The sequence below is a fragment of the Oreochromis niloticus genome, linkage group LG14, assembly GCF_001858045.2.
Source record: "Oreochromis niloticus isolate F11D_XX linkage group LG14, O_niloticus_UMD_NMBU, whole genome shotgun sequence".
NCBI lineage: Eukaryota > Metazoa > Chordata > Actinopteri > Cichliformes > Cichlidae > Oreochromis > Oreochromis niloticus.
Genome location: NC_031979.2, coordinates 33,814,331 through 33,829,737, shown reverse-complemented (window position 1 = coordinate 33,829,737; position 15,407 = coordinate 33,814,331). Strand labels below are relative to the sequence as shown.

Genomic DNA, 15,407 nt, shown 5'->3' with positions numbered 1-15,407 from the left:
AATATGTTACACCACTTCCTGATTTAATCTTTGTTTACTCACTAATGACCTCTGAATGACCTTCTGTAGCTTTGTGGTGACCTATGCACGGCCAGCCTGGTGCACCTCTGAATGATGAAGGCTTCTCACATATTCATCATCCTCTTTCTACTCGACAGGACTGTGGTAAAGTATTTAATTGTGCCAGCAATGGCCAAACGATACCTGATACTTGAAAAAAAAGTTCTGTAGCTGTAGAACTGCAGCTGTACAACATCCAGTGAAATGCCAGTTTATTAGGCACTCTTTGCCAAAAGCCCTAGTGGGGATTACCAGAATGAATATAGATTGTGAACAGACAGTAAGCATTGGTCTAAGAGTATCCATAATAATGTTAAAAGTCTATAAAAGAAAAGCATGCAAAGGAAAAAAGTATATAGATGATTTTAAAGCACAGTCATTTGTAAGCCACAGAACTTGCATCCTTTATCGTCATGTAATTTAAATGCAAGTGTTGACTAATGTAAGGCTAAAATATTGTCATATGTTCACTTTTGTATCTTCATGTACCAATTTGAAACCAAAAGGACATTTCTGTTAGTCCTCATTTTCACATTCCACATTCAAAGAGGTGTTTGTGGGTTTAGACCTGGTTTAAGGGTTAAAATTGGTATTAGGCTTAAGCGGTTGGGTCTGACTGAGGGTACAGGTTGGGTTTAGTATTTAGTGGCTATAAATTATCATTTCAGGTCATTTGTGTGTGTGTGTGTGTGTGTGTGTGTGTGTGTGTGTGTGTGTGTGTGTGTGTGTGTGTAGAGTATGTCAGGGAGGACTGTTGAAGATATGGTGGCAGAATGGATGCGCTACAGAAATGAGTGTCTGGTCAGGATGAGCACAGAACCCGGACCAAACGGTAATCCACACATATGCTCAATAATCATATATATACAATCATATATAATCATAGTTCATTAATTTAAGATTAAATAATTTAATTTAGAATAAATGTGCAAACATGGTGAAAGTTTTATAGAACATTCATCCATCTCAACGACTGATTATAAAACACACAATTCATTCATTCTTATTCTGTCTCCAGAACTGGTATGCAGTCGCATGTTTGACGAATATGCTTGTTGGTCAGATGGACAACCCAACTCTACAGTCAAGGTGCCCTGCCCCTGGTACCTACCTTGGTACAACCAAGGTATAAATGGTCGCAAACACACATATATACACATTTAGGTAAAGTTTTTTTTTTACAATTACACATTTTCCTGCAATTTTTTCTCAGTACACCACAACAATGAGTTTTAAAGGAAACAACTCAGATGTGACTATGTGACTGCAAACCTTCAGCTTTTAGTGATTCAATTCAAATGGCTTAATAAAAAACTTTATTAACTGTTTTGGAATTACAGCCATTCAGAAGCTCAAAAAATAATTGGACTGACAAACACTTTTATGGCCATATGAGAGCTGTTCCCTTGTTATGTTGTGATAATTTAAGCCGATAAAAGACTCAGAGTTGATTTCAAGTGTTGAACTTGTATTTGATAACTTATCACTACAATTCTCAATATGAGGTCCAAAGAGATGAAGGTGTAGGCGACCTACAGTAGATAGAGAACCCACACAGACATGGTGGCCATCTATATGGCAAAATAAAAAATTAAAAAAACAAAATAAACCTATAAGAAAGACAGCAAAAACTTTAAGTGTGCCAAAAGAAGGAACACAATAATGAACTCAACAACATTAAAAGGTCAGAAAGACCACAGAGCATTACTAAGCTGGATGAATGCAGATTTTTCTCCTTTGTTAAAAAAAAATCCTTCACAACAACTAACCAAGTCAAGAACACTCTTGTGAGGGTAGGTACCATTGTAAAAGTCTACAATTAAGAGACACCTTCTGATACAAACTGATACACATGAAAGAGCCTGCACAGTTTTGGAAAACCACTGATATTTGGAGAGATTAAACCGAGATTAATTTGTACCAGAATGATGGGAAGAGGAAAATATGTAGAGTAGAAACAGTTCAAAACATACTGCATTATCTGTCAAATATGGAGGACATAATGTTATGGCATGGGCATGTATGGCTGCCACTGGAACCGGGTCACTGGTGGTTACTGATAAGGTGACTGCTCTTAGAAGAAGCAGGAATAATTCTGAAGTGTACAGGGCTATTCTCTTTGCTCACAGTCATTGCTATTCAGATGAATACTGCAAAACTGATGGGGACATACTTCACAGTGCAAATGGTTAGTGATCTAAAATATGCTTTAAAAGCAACCCAAGAGCTTCTCAAAACGAAGAAATGGGATATTCTTCAAGTCAGTCGCCTCAACTAAACCCACCAGAGCAAAGCAGCTTTTGCGTTATTCAGTAAAAAACTGAATGCAAAAAGACCTGAAAACAGGCAGCAACTGAAGATGGCTGCAGTAACAATCTGGCAGAGCATTTCAAGAAAGGAAATCCACTATTTGGGCATGTCCATGGGTTCTAGACTTCGGTGAGTTAAATGACTGCAACTGATACTTATCCAAATATTCAAAACAATACTTCTATCCTTATATACTCACGGAGAGGCAGCTTTTCAGTGGTATGGTCCTCGACTGTGGAACAGCCTGCCGGAGGAGCTCAGGGCCGCAGAGAACGTTCATGTTTTTAAAAACAGGCTCAAGACCCACCTTTTTAATTTAGCTTTTACCTAACGTTTATTTATTTAATGCTTATTTATCCTATCCTGTTATTCTATTTATATTATTCATTTAGTTTTACCTAATACCGATTGATTGTATTCTTATTCATTTTTTATCTTCTTACTCTGTTTATACTTATATTTATATTATATCCCACTCTTATTTATTTTATCTTTTTATCCTGTTTATATTCTTATTAGGTCATATCTCCAGTGTTTCCTCGGAGGGGGCTCTCTGCACCGGGGCTGTGATCGACCGTGGCTGCTGGGGCCCTGTGGGTCCTCTGAGCCTGGCTGGGGGGCTTCTTTGCCTCCCTCCTGCTGTGTGCCCAGCCTGGAGGCTGCGGTCTGTGATCGGCTCCCGGTGCAGACAGCTCCCTGTGATAGTGTTTCCTCACTTGGCTAATGCGTACCCAGCCCAATTTTACTCTTTAGGTGTGTGTGTGTGTATGTATGTGTGTGTGTGTGTGTGTGGGGGGGGGGGGGGGATGTGTGTATCATGACCGCTTCTGTTAATGACAGTGCGGGGAATGAGTGGGAGGGTGGGGTGGGCTGCTTTTAACCATGTAAAGCACTTTGTGCTACAGTTTGTATGAAAAGTGCTTTATAAATAAAGATTGATTGATTGATTGATTCTATCCAATGTCCAATTAAGTGACTGTATTTTAATCCCATGTTAAATATTTGATTTTAAAATCTGCTGCATTGATGTACAGAGAATAAATGATTTAAAAAAAATATCGCTATCCAAAAACACATGGACATAGCAACAGGCTATATACACACAGATAAAGGCATTGTTTTAATCACAGGCATGTGTTTTAGCCTCTTTTCTGTTTTCCTGTAGTGCGTAGTGGCTTTGTGTTGCGTGAGTGTGGCCCTGATGGCAAATGGGCCACCAGAAACTCCAGTCAAACCTGGAGGGATCATTCTCAGTGCCAACCTGAGGACAGCCAACAGGAGGAGGTATGCCAGGAGCATATAAGAAAATTGGTCAGAAAATAATTAATCAGAAGAATAATTATCAGAAAACTGTCACCAAAAGTAGAATTGATTTAAAATTATAGCAAATTCAAGGGTACATCAGGTATGATAGCTAGTGCAAAACAAAGTGTGAAACTGCAAAATCAGTAGAATCAATACTTTATTTTTCCATTTGAAAGTGCACAATTATTCTGAATAACAGATTTTAAAACAATTAGGATTTAGTAAAAGGAACTTACGTAGGTTCATATTTAGTGGCCTCACAGTAATAACCCACCCTTGTCTTTTTGTTTTATTCTGTGTAGGAGAAGCAAATTATTATTTATGCCTGCTTTCGGGTCATGTACACAGTGGGCTACTCTCTCAGTCTGGTCAGCCTCTGTGTGGCTCTGATTATTCTTCTCTTTTTCAGGTAGGTAATCTGTCTCATACTCGAATATTTCTCTAAGTAGCATTTAAGAAGACTTTCTTCTCAAACCAACTTTTCTTTAGCTAGAGCTGTGAAGCTTTTGCAAGTGCAAATACCATAACAACAATAATCCATGAAACATGGGGAAATTACACAAGCCTTAGCACTGCAGCTATAAGCCCTGTTGTTACAAAAAATTAGAAACAAAAAGTGAAATAAATCTCACTCTCTATGTGCCACATGTTTAGCAGGCTGACTTTGTTTTGTGATTATTATGTTTTTAACAGTATTTAACCTTTGTGATACTTGCAGTAAGCTCCACTGTACCAGAAACTACATCCACAGCAACTTGTTTGCGTCGTTCATTCTGCGAGCTCTCTCCATCCTGACTAAAGATGCTCTACTGGGTAAAACCTACCTGGAGTTCACAGACAACAGGGACGTCTTTGAAGTGAACAGTAACCAGGTTACAAGCATAAAAAACTGGTATTATTTCAGTGATATTAACATATGTGTCATTTCACAGATGACATAGTTGAATATATTTGACATCCCTTCCTTGGACCGCTTCATCATTCTTGCGAGTTAACATATAGTAATACTAAGTGATAATTAATTATTAATTTGAGTTAATTTGAGTGTTCATTACCCAGGCAGTTTTTTAATTTCCTCATATAGACTTAAGTATAGCGAGGGACTCTGAAGATTCATAACAGTTAGAAGTGACGTATACTTCCTAATTCTACTTTTTTGTATCTCCTCCTAAAAACACACTTAAATATTAGGCATTGTCCAGCTGCCTTGTGGCTCAAGTGCTGATGCATTACTGTGTGGGAGCCAACTACTACTGGCTTCTCGTGGAAGGCCTGTATCTGCACAACTTGCTAGCACTGATGGCTTTCTCTGAAAACCACTTTTTTGGTGGATATCTGTTGATAGGCTGGGGTAAGCAAAGGACACCAGACAAAAGTAGCCACATACAACACAAAGGAAATGAAGTAGTTAAAGGCTTGGCTCACATTATGCCAAAATTGGTTAGGTCAATCTCACAATCCTGAATTTTCTCTGCTTACCTGAACTGTCGTTGTTTCAGGCACCCCAGTGTTATTTGTCGTTCCCTGGATTCTTGTACGTTACATGTATGAAGACACAAGGTGAACTTTTAGTTTGACTTCTTTAATAATTATTTTGCTGACATTGTGCTGCCTTGTACCTATTTGTATTCTTTTCTCGTCTCTTCTTTAATCTCTTAACTACACTCTACGTCATAGCTTTAGTATATGTATGCAGTAGATTTAACACCATTTTCGTTCTGTAGTAATTCTCCATGGTTTTACCGTGATTAAAAAAAGTGTTGATGTAATGGTAATATATAAGTAATGCATATGTTATTACAATACACGAAATCAGAATGGAGAGCTCAAGTAAATAAAAATTGCTTATCATCTTCATGCAACATCTGTGTTTTTCAGGTGTTGGGAGATAAATGAAAACATGGCTTACTGGTGTATAATTCGTATCCCTATTCTCTTGGCCATAATGGTAATAGACACACACAAATATAAAGGTTATAAAGTAAATTTGTCACTATGAACAATCATGTGTGAGTTATGTGACCATAAACAGCCCTGTGACCTACAGGGGGGGCGGGGCAGTCTGTACATCATATTCACCTACATATCACCTCCAGCTTTCAAATTAAAACTAAAATGACTAAAATAATAATTACAAAATTAATATGCTAATGAGTCTGTTTCTCTTATTTTATCTTTTCAGGTTAACTTCTTCATCTTTATACGCATCATTCTGATCCTTATATCTAAACTGAAAGCCCATCAGATGAGATATACTGACTATAAATTCAGGTATGTAGATAACAACAAAGTAATGAACACTTACAATGACAAAAGATACAGTTTTTCTCGATCGCTGCAATTCTCACAGCAGAAAAAGTCATTCTGGCATTTTTCATAACACGAAAGACTCTTACAATCAAAACCTTTTTAACATATGTCAAAACATGAATAGTCAGTGAAATGAGTGTAATTACTGTGTTGTCACATTCACCTGTGACACAGACTGACAGTATGTATTTCTATGTGTTCCAAGTAAACCTGTGAGAGTGTGTAAACATCTGACAGTATAAATATTTGAACAAAACTTGAAGTAACTTGACTGGAAATACTAATACAGTCTTCAGGGAAGTGAGAGCTCCAGAGAGAGTGTGTGCTGATGAGCTTTCAGATTCAAGTTAGAAGTGCATCAACACAGTAACAAATATCTTTAGTAGTGAAGTTTGTGTAGTAACCATAGCGTTGTGTGTAAATGTGGAATGTCTAATGTGGGCGAGGAAAAGCGTTACTGATTTGAGAACTGCATTATGTATAGTGAGAATTTCCAGCACAAGATGAGTGGAGGTGCTTCCATCTCCTTGTTGTGTTGACATAATTATCTAATGTTTGACCTAATTTGCTCATCTATGTTTAATTTAGTTTAATTTTAGTTTTTTTCCTTTCATTTTTGCTTAGCAATTACAAAAATCAGGTGAAAATAAAACATGAATTAACTAATTGATAGACTTTTTTGTTAGAATCTTGTGTGTAAGTGTAAAGATTAAAACTCACACATATACAGACAGTAATTAAGAGAAGACAAGTAAGGGAACTCTGTTATATCTTGATATAACCTTCGCCTACAAAAGTAAGCATATCATTTGTCCTGCTTCAGTGAGTTTAATAACAGTTTAACAAGTAAACACCAGGGAACATTTGATTCTCATGTTTCTCTCCAGACTGGCCAAATCCACGTTGACCCTGATCCCTCTGCTGGGGATCCATGAAGTTGTGTTTGCGGTGTTGACAAATGTGCAAACAGATGGAGTCTTTCGCAATATCAACCTCTTCTTCCAGCTCTTCTTCAACTCTTTTCAGGTATAATCAAGAATCTGCATATCCAACTAGCCTGATAATATTCACCATCATAATAATTTGGAGATAAAAATAGCAAAACACTACTAAATGACCTTTAATACAAACTCTTCACAGGGTTTACTTGTAGCCGTCCTGTACTGTTTTGTCAACAAGGAGGTATGTAGCATGTGATGTGGTGGACAAAACAAATTGCTCATAATATTAATCATTACATTTTTGAATGACGCCTCAGTTTAAGGTTAGAGCAGGGCTTGTTTAAGGTCAGCATACAGGTTATAGTTAGCTCAATTGAATGGTCAGCCGAAAAATTCATGTAAGTCAATGTAATGCCCATCTGCAGTGAAAAGGGACTAGGTGACACTAAAAAAGGTGCAGGCCCTCTTGGACTTGATGTTGTTCATATGTTCCACAGTTTAAGAATTAAGACATGCGTCACTTGTAAATGTTCTTCATGTTCAACAGAGGATGTGTTACTCATTTTATGCAGATTTTAGCTTTTGCATTTGAGATATTTCCCTTACTTGCAAACACTCTTTGCAATGTTTAGCCTCTTCCTTGTCTTAGTTGTTAACCCAGTTTGTAAGTCAAGTTTCCAAATTCAGTTCTCATTACTATCCTTTTTCAAGCTTCTTTTCCTCCCCCATTACTCACCCCTTTCTTACAGGTGCAAGCAGAAATAAAGACTACATGGCAGAGGCTGAAGCTGTGGTTGACTTACCTAGATGAACTGAGAAATAGTGGCAGTAACACACTGCAGGTGGGTGTCAATACAGTGCACTCAGGAAGCAACCAGCATTTAGCTAATCAGCATCATATTTAATCGTTATTTTCCCTCTTCTCATCACCATCCTACTTTAGTTGGTTGTGCTTTTTGTGGCTTTCATTGTTGCTATTAGGTTTGTTTAAATAGGATCATGCATGTGTCTTGCCTCTGCAGTGAGTGGAGTCAGGGGTCCCCTTAGGGAAATAAGGTCTCTCCTACTGTCACTGAAAGCTTTATATATTGCCACTGCCTTAATTTAAAGTTTGCCAGCCCTCAGATAAAGGATCAATTTTGACCTGGGTCCAGTGTCAAGCAGTGCCAATGACATGCTGTGAATACTTATTTTACAATGGTTTTTGCTGTGTTATTGAGAAACTGAAAACTTGCATAAAGGCTAATAAAACAGGCAGAGCTACAAACATATGATTTACATAGGAACAGAGAAGTAAGAGAAGGTAGCTAGTTATCCTTTGCCTGTGCCTGCCATTAGGGGTTTGCCTGTACCTTCACAGTATGCTGGTAAGTTTCTAGAAATTTTAATAGACTGATGTTGCTTCAAATGTGATTATCAGCTAATATTTGAAAATAATACCTGCTGCAATATAATTATTAGCCTAGTCCTTTCCCAAGGCCACACATTTTGATTATGTGCCATTTGTAAGCTATTAATCAGCACAATACTTGTTCATTGATTCAGTGAAATAAAATTAATTAAAATTGTTTCTTCCTTTCTGTGCTCATAGTTATGTTTACATTTTTATGCAGACTCCTGTCAGCATGCCTCCATCTTCCCAGTGTCACCAACTGTCTCTTTACAAGCTACCTGATGGCTGCCCAGAGGTCAGCCACCTCTCTCCTATGCTCCACACCTCTCTTTCACCAGCTCCTCACCCTCAGGTTCCCATTCCTAACTCCTACGTCTACCACCAAGACAAGATGGGAGACAAATAGGTGAAAACTTCCTGGCATGTCGCTGCTCATACTCGGGATAGAGGAGAGGATGATGAGATATTAAATGAAATGTATTGCTAAAAAATTCAAAATGGCCTTATAGTTTGAAATTTGTTAAGAAATATTAAGTAATTAGCATGTCCAATCAAGACATTCTTTGACTAAGGTCAAGATTTCACAGCACAAATGGCTTCCACAATGAGAGGGTTACGTTATGCTATCCTCTGTAGGTGGATCTGTATTTAGGCATCAGGCATTTTTTGACTGCTCTGTAGTTCCTCAAGGCAACAGAGTGAATCTCGAGTATTTTCTCATTTAGCTGACTCCCTTCTCTGAGCACTTGATTAAACATAAAATAAAACAGTGACATTGTCACTTTGTGGACAATTAAAGGGTCATATCCTGCAGCATAAAAAAGCAGTTCTCATTTTATTCACACAGAGGAAATAACTATTTTATTTCTTTTGCAATTCAAGCTGATGTGAATTTCTTTCAATTAACAATATTATCTATTTTACTGTGCATATCCACAGTTGGATCTTAACTCTCCATGCAGCCATCCAAGGTACTTTTGCAAGTTATTATAATTCTAGCTCATTCCATTCCCCACAGAACATATTTAAACATTCATTTCCACTTTTATAATGAAACTGACAAATGAGAGCAATTAAGCAAAAAATGAATACTCAGAACAAGACTAACTGCATAGCAACATTACACTGGTAATGAAGGTAAAACTTGTTTGCAGTCATTTATTTTAAAAAGTAATGTAATGTGTTGGTCTTATCTGAACCACTTCGACTGTATTAAATCCCTCTTTCAATCAGTCACTGTAAAGATGTGAAACCCTCTAACTTAAAATTTTAACAATCCAGATGGACCATCCAGTAAGATTTTACTGGCACTGCCACCATCTAGTGACAGAAACCAAAATCACACTCTTGTGAAATCAAGCAGAAGGTTTAATGAACTGCTGCTTTTGCTGGCAGTTCTACTGTTGAGTAATGCCTCAACTCTACATCATATACAGAATTTGCTACAGGTTTTATTGAACAAAATTATAGCACAGTTTCTCTATTAGCATTATGTTCATTTCCATAAGGGAAAAAACAAAACAAAAACTACTTATGTTCTCTTTTTAAATACTAGTAAAGCAAAAAAAATGTTAGGTCCTCTTTAAAGTTCCACTTTTTTAAAGTGGAGTAGGTGAGGTAATGTACATTTAAATTATCGTTGTCTAAAAGCCAGATTTTGAAATGTTGCTTAAATGTGACATTTGGCCTAAATATGTACATTTTTGTTTTAGGCCGACTACTGGTGTGTTTTATGACATAAGATGTAACAGTGTTCGTGACTTTTCTTATAGATTTACTTTCAATAATATTCACAATGTTACTAGATATACTGTTTATATTTAAATGACCAAAACATACAGTGATTGTAACTGAAATAACATGAATAATAAAAAGACTAGTTGTAGAGTCTTGAGTGATGTGCTTATTGGACCAAGGAAGCGCGTGCTTTGACAGAGGAGTGAAAGGACGACCATTTTCAAAAAGAAGTGGTGGTTAACGACACCAGCTGTCAGCCACTTACAATGCAGTCTTCAGAACCCTTCCAAGGTGATTAAAACCCCACTAAAATTTTGACTTCTGAGACTTTAAAAACTCACATGACGAGGAAATGTCACCCAAGGGAGTCGCACAATGGCTCCTCTGACATAATGACCCACGCCTTGTGTCACACTTTGCCTCATGTGACAACACACGTGAGCTCAGAGTGGGTCAACAACAGACAGGACCACCACCAAGGGGACAACAAACTAGTTAAATGCCTGCCCTCACTATCAGTTCTTTTAGACAGGAAGATGAAGTGGGATTTGGGGCATCCTTCAATAAAGTGTAGCGAATTTAATCTCTGGGACAAAGGTGGGAGGAGACAAGCACGCACATATTTACACATAAATAAATAAGAAATGCCTTTTAGATCAAATCGCTACATGGTGTTCTCAGTGTAATGGAAAATGAGAGTAAACTTCCAAGAACCAAAGCTGCAATTCAGAAAACAGGGTGTGTTCTGTGTTGACTCATTTGTTTTGTTCCAGCCTGCCTTTCAGTGCCGTCAGTGATAATTATATCCAACTCCTTCTCATAAAATGCACTTCAATGGTTAAATAATCTTTGTTTTTGTTTTTTAAATAAATATGTTGATTCATAAAAACTACACATATCAAGCGGGAACCCAAACTGAAGTAATTTTAATTATATGTACATTACCACAAACCAAATCAAAATTGGCTGAAAGGGTAAACACATTCAACACTGTCCCACTATTGATCCGTATTTGTTGAAAGTTCACAGCAGATGGACTAACCCACAGTCACATTTCAAACAGATTTTTTTCTGGATTAGAGACAAAACTGAAAAGAACAAAATTTTGTAGTGTTTTGTTTTCAACAGCTTAAGCCCCATTATTCTTTCATTTATTTATTTTTTTGGCACAGACGCAGAGATGGGATGTCTGCAGTCAGTCAGGCCTCACAGCTTTGCCTCTGTATCTATCAGTGGTGTATACAAGTAAGCAGCATCGTCCTCCTCATAGATGATGGTGACCGTCTCACCAGCATCAGACACTGCTCCGTTGGTCTGTACGTACGCCTGAGAAACAAAGAGACAAAATTATTTCAGTTAAATAAAAACTTAAATGACTTTGAGTGATATATTAGAAGACAGCTACAGCTGCCAATCTGAACTTCATTCCAATAAATACCCTCTCAAGTAGCTGCAGACGCTCTTCGTTCAGCAGATTGCTTTGTCTCAGCTGGCTGACCGTGTTCTCCAGTCCAACAAGTTTTTCCAGGTGTCTTCGGTGCCGCTGCTGTAGCACTTTCACCTTTTTCTGTAGCTCACACACAATTCCCTCCAGCTGCTCCTTACTCAAACTGTTCTTGTGGTAGCTGATAATGTAATAGAAATAAAGAGTCTAAAATCTGTAATACAGCATGGGGATATAAGAAAGAGTCTTTCATTGAATAAAAAAAATAAATAAAATAAAATTAAGCATCAGAACTCACCAGTGCTCCTCGAGCTGGTAATCTTGCTCTGTATCGTCGTCCTCCGACTTGCCTTCATCTCCCTCTCCTCCTTCAGAATCCAGTCTTTCCATAGTGAGGACCAGGGATGTGGGGGAAGGTGCTGCGTGTTTGGACACTATAGGCAGAGTGGATGTGATGGGTGTGGAGCTCAGAGCCGATGATAGTACCGTTTCTGGTGAAAAGGTAAACTGGGTAATGGTGTCTTTGGGCAAAACATTCGGTATCGTCTCGAAGTAGGCAATGACTTGAGTTTCATGGTTGTCGTCGTCGCCATCTGAGAACAACTCTGTGGTATGCGTCACATCTTCAACTCCACTTAAGGCCACAGCCTCATCTGTGCACTCAAGGGTGGAGTCATTCACTACCAGCCTGTGTCCCTGAGTTAAAATGGCCGCAGTTATTTCATTCATAAGCTCATCTTGCCCTTCGCCAGCAGGACATTGAGACATAACTACAACCTCTGTCTTCTCCCCACTGTTACTTAGATGATCTATTGTGTGTAAAACAGTTAAAGGGAAGTTTACCCCCGTTTCTAATCTGTCTACTGTTGCCAGTGAGTCTAGTTCTGGCTCAAAAGAGCAGTCAGATTCTCCAACATCACTCAATTGCACCAAGCTGGTTTCTTCTTGTTGCGATGGGTCGACAGCAATCTGATACAGGTGCACAGTGTGCACTGTGTTTTGCATGTCTGCTGCGTCAAAAACCATGGTCTTGTCATCTGATACCGATACGCTTGGATTACAGCTAGTTCGAAGACGCTTTGGTTTCTTCTCACCATTGTCTGTGGCTTTCCGTTTCTAAAAAGATAAATCAAAAAGCATAAAACAGGGTTAACAGTCTAAGTGACTTAGTTTTTCCAAACAATACAATTCTTCTGACACGTTGCTGATGAAGAGATGTGTTGGTCAATTAAGTCAGGGTAAAGCTATAAAATGACATATTTGTTATTGTATATTCTGGTATGCAACATAAACTTCTGTATTATTCTGGTTAGTTTTGTTCAAGACAAAAAAAAAGAAAAAAAAATGCTGTGTGACTCTAGCATAGAGTCTCCACAATTACAACAACACTATCACTACTTAAAATAATGCAAGAGATGGGCTTCGACACAAATGTTAGCCTTATGAACTAAGGTAAAATGCTTAAACTAAAATCCATGTAGAGGAATGAAACTTTCCTGTGTTTTAAAACAAGATCTCAGCATTCAGTAAAATAATTGGCGATACTTTGCAACAATAAAAATCAAGTTTAGTTTCTTTTTGCTTTACCTCAGCCTCCTGAAACACAGTGGGCACAGCGTCTCTCTCAAGGTAACGGATCCCCCATCGCACTTTGAAACATGAAGGTGCAAAATGTTCGTGGCAAATATACTGGTGTCGAGAGGGAACCCAGTTCTCACGTCCCATGTTCTTCAGCCACTGCTGCAGCCTGACTGGGTCCTGAAGAGGGAACCTAGAAAACATTGAAAATTACTGACGTAAAACACTGATCACACTTCCTTCAAGTGAAATTGTTCAAATGATTGTGCAACAAGAAAACGGCTGCCTAAAACTCAGTTTACATTCTGTGTCTGTATGTCAGTGATTGGACAGTCCGAATCAGTGCATCTGATATGATCTGATCGGGTAACTGACTGACTCTGTGGACTCATCACATTTTGGCTTGCTCTGACCAACTACATCTTGCAGCAGCTTGCAGCTAGTGTAGCTGTGTTCATATTTACTTTTGTTCTGAATCACCCTTTCAAATTACACAGCCAAAAAAAACAACAACAACAAAAAAAACTAAACCCCCCAAAACAGCCAAGGTGTTAGGAAATATTCTTAAAGTACTCTTCTTATTGCTAAAATAGTTTATTTCATTCGTAGGATGTTTCATCTTTTGAATTCATTGTAAATTACTTGCATGCTATAGCGACTTACAAAATCTAGGGGTGGGCAGATTGATACTTTAATTTGTTTCTCTCCATGAAGTTCAGTATGTTCCTCCCATTTGATCAAACAGACATGCCAGCACATGTTGCCCCTCCCCCCTCCTGCCTGTTCTGCTGCCATGTTTTGTTATTGTAAAGTCACGTGACCCTGACTGAGTAGACACGTGTAGGCTGTAGTGAGTGAGGCAGAGGAGCATCCTGTGGAGGTATTTTATGGCTGTAATTAAATACACTGCAAATATCCGTGTAGGAATTAATAAACATCCAGACGAACATCATCATGGTGTGGTAAAAGTGATGTTTCAGTCGTGTCATGTCTTTATGTCAGATATTTTTCAGATAGTTTTCTTGGTCACAGATGTTATCAGAAGACTCATTACCTATAGACAATGATATATATGAAATGCTTTATTGGAATTGAACAAATCAAGTATGAACTAACTAACTACGATAATAACCCGTTTGTGTCAACTGTCAACTGTCACATATACAGCACAGCAGAAATCAACACAAAGTGCTTTCCAAGCATGCACATTCAAGGTCTCCAGAATAAAATAAAATAAAATGCTTCAAAACAGGTGAAGCATTGCGAGATGTGTGTTTTTAGTTTAAAGGACTTCTTTTCTTTTAGTCTGGACTTCTTTGAGTTGCTTGAAGACGTTTTACCTCTCATCCAAGAAGCTTCTTCAGTTCTGAACTGACGCTTTTCTTTCCAAGCTCCTTAGACTACGATGACCTGGATGACTGAGAACCTTCACAGACATGTGTTTTTTTTAACTTAACTACTTAATTAAAAATATTAGGTGTAAAAAAATAAATAAAATTAACTGTCAAAGTATTCAGATTAAGCATATTGGTCCACTGCTGTCCTCTACATAAGCTTCCTTTATAAGTTAAAAGTATCGCTGATACTGGCTGCACTCTAGGAGTGCATCAGCTTAAAGATAAGGATGACACATCACTATTTCTGCTTGCTCTTCTGCACAACTAAGTTTAAGTGTCAATATAACTAACTCACCAGACTACCTTAGAGCTACAAATCAGACAGCGTTGATATAAACAAAAATGTCTTGATTAAAAGCTTGCTTGAATCGAGACTTCACCGTGTTGACGGCCTGGGTTAAATCAAGTCAAGTGCTGTGTTGATTAAATGAAGGCTCCTTCAAAGTCATTAGTAGAAGACACAAACTTATCAAACGTATAAAAAGCGTCTCCTGTGCGGAGATTTTCTAACCTCGGTGGTTGTTTTCCGTCAGTAAAAACGACATTGTGAAACTAACCCGTCGAACAGGAAAAAGTTGGTGGAAGTTGGATTGCGCCTCTACCTGTATCATCTGAGCATCGCGTTTAGCTGGCCTGCTAACACCGCTTTAAAACACCTGCTCACCTGTAGAAGCTTTTCCTGTCGCTGTCGCTCGCCGAGTCATTCTTGCAGTTTGGGACCGAACAATATTTTGGCATCTCGGAGCGCTACGGTGACTTCTGCTGCTGTCTTCGTGTCCCGCTGGGTTCATAACAAGGTGAAACAGGTCTGTGAAACTCGTGCTGTGTTGTAAACTCGTGGCGCCTTGGGTGACGAAAGACGATCAGCTGTTGGAGTCTGCGACGTCAAATGAGCGCGACGCCACGCCCACAGGAAGCAGGTAGCATTGCTT

At 38.4% G+C, this 15,407-nt stretch overlaps 2 protein-coding genes across 2 annotated transcripts; one reads left to right on the top strand and one right to left on the bottom strand.

Annotated features, from left to right (window-relative positions):
- The first annotated feature begins 763 nt into the window (after positions 1-763).
- LOC100696150 (glucagon receptor-like) lies at positions 764-11,353 on the top strand. Its single transcript, XM_003459460.3, has 13 exons — positions 764-892; positions 1,079-1,186; positions 3,536-3,654; positions 3,978-4,084; positions 4,394-4,547; positions 4,867-5,026; positions 5,175-5,235; positions 5,554-5,623; positions 5,858-5,946; positions 6,873-7,011; positions 7,126-7,167; positions 7,676-7,768; positions 8,540-11,353. The coding sequence occupies exons 1-13, from the start codon at positions 799-801 to the stop codon at positions 8,723-8,725; spliced, it is 1,422 nt and encodes a 473-aa protein (XP_003459508.2). The 5' UTR covers positions 764-798; the 3' UTR covers positions 8,726-11,353.
- Positions 10,967-15,367, bottom strand: LOC100693927 (THAP domain-containing protein 5). The gene is made up of 5 exons (XM_003459451.4): positions 15,140-15,367; positions 13,088-13,271; positions 11,799-12,616; positions 11,495-11,681; positions 10,967-11,382 (listed from the first exon to the last, which is right to left on the bottom strand). The coding sequence occupies exons 1-5, from the start codon at positions 15,211-15,213 to the stop codon at positions 11,263-11,265; spliced, it is 1,383 nt and encodes a 460-aa protein (XP_003459499.2). The 5' UTR covers positions 15,214-15,367; the 3' UTR covers positions 10,967-11,262.
- Between the last annotated feature and the right edge of the window lie 40 nt (positions 15,368-15,407).

Bases quoted from the DNA above. Each gene is read 5' to 3' on its own strand.
- LOC100696150 (XM_003459460.3), top strand. From the start codon at position 799: ATGTCAGGGAGGACTGTTGAAGATATGGTGGCAGAATGGATGCGCTAC. The intron at 4,085-4,393 runs GTAGGTAATCTG...TGATACTTGCAG, and splicing joins ATTATTCTTCTCTTTTTCAG to TAAGCTCCACTGTACCAGAA. The intron at 7,769-8,539 runs GTGGGTGTCAAT...ATTTTTATGCAG, and splicing joins GTGGCAGTAACACACTGCAG to ACTCCTGTCAGCATGCCTCC.
- LOC100693927 (XM_003459451.4), bottom strand. From the start codon at position 15,213: ATGCCAAAATATTGTTCGGTCCCAAACTGCAAGAATGACTCGGCGAGC. The intron at 12,617-13,087 runs GTAAAGCAAAAA...TTATCTTTTTAG, and splicing joins CTGTGTTTCAGGAGGCTGAG to AAACGGAAAGCCACAGACAA. The intron at 11,682-11,798 runs GTGAGTTCTGAT...TTACATTATCAG, and splicing joins TACCAGCTCGAGGAGCACTG to CTACCACAAGAACAGTTTGA.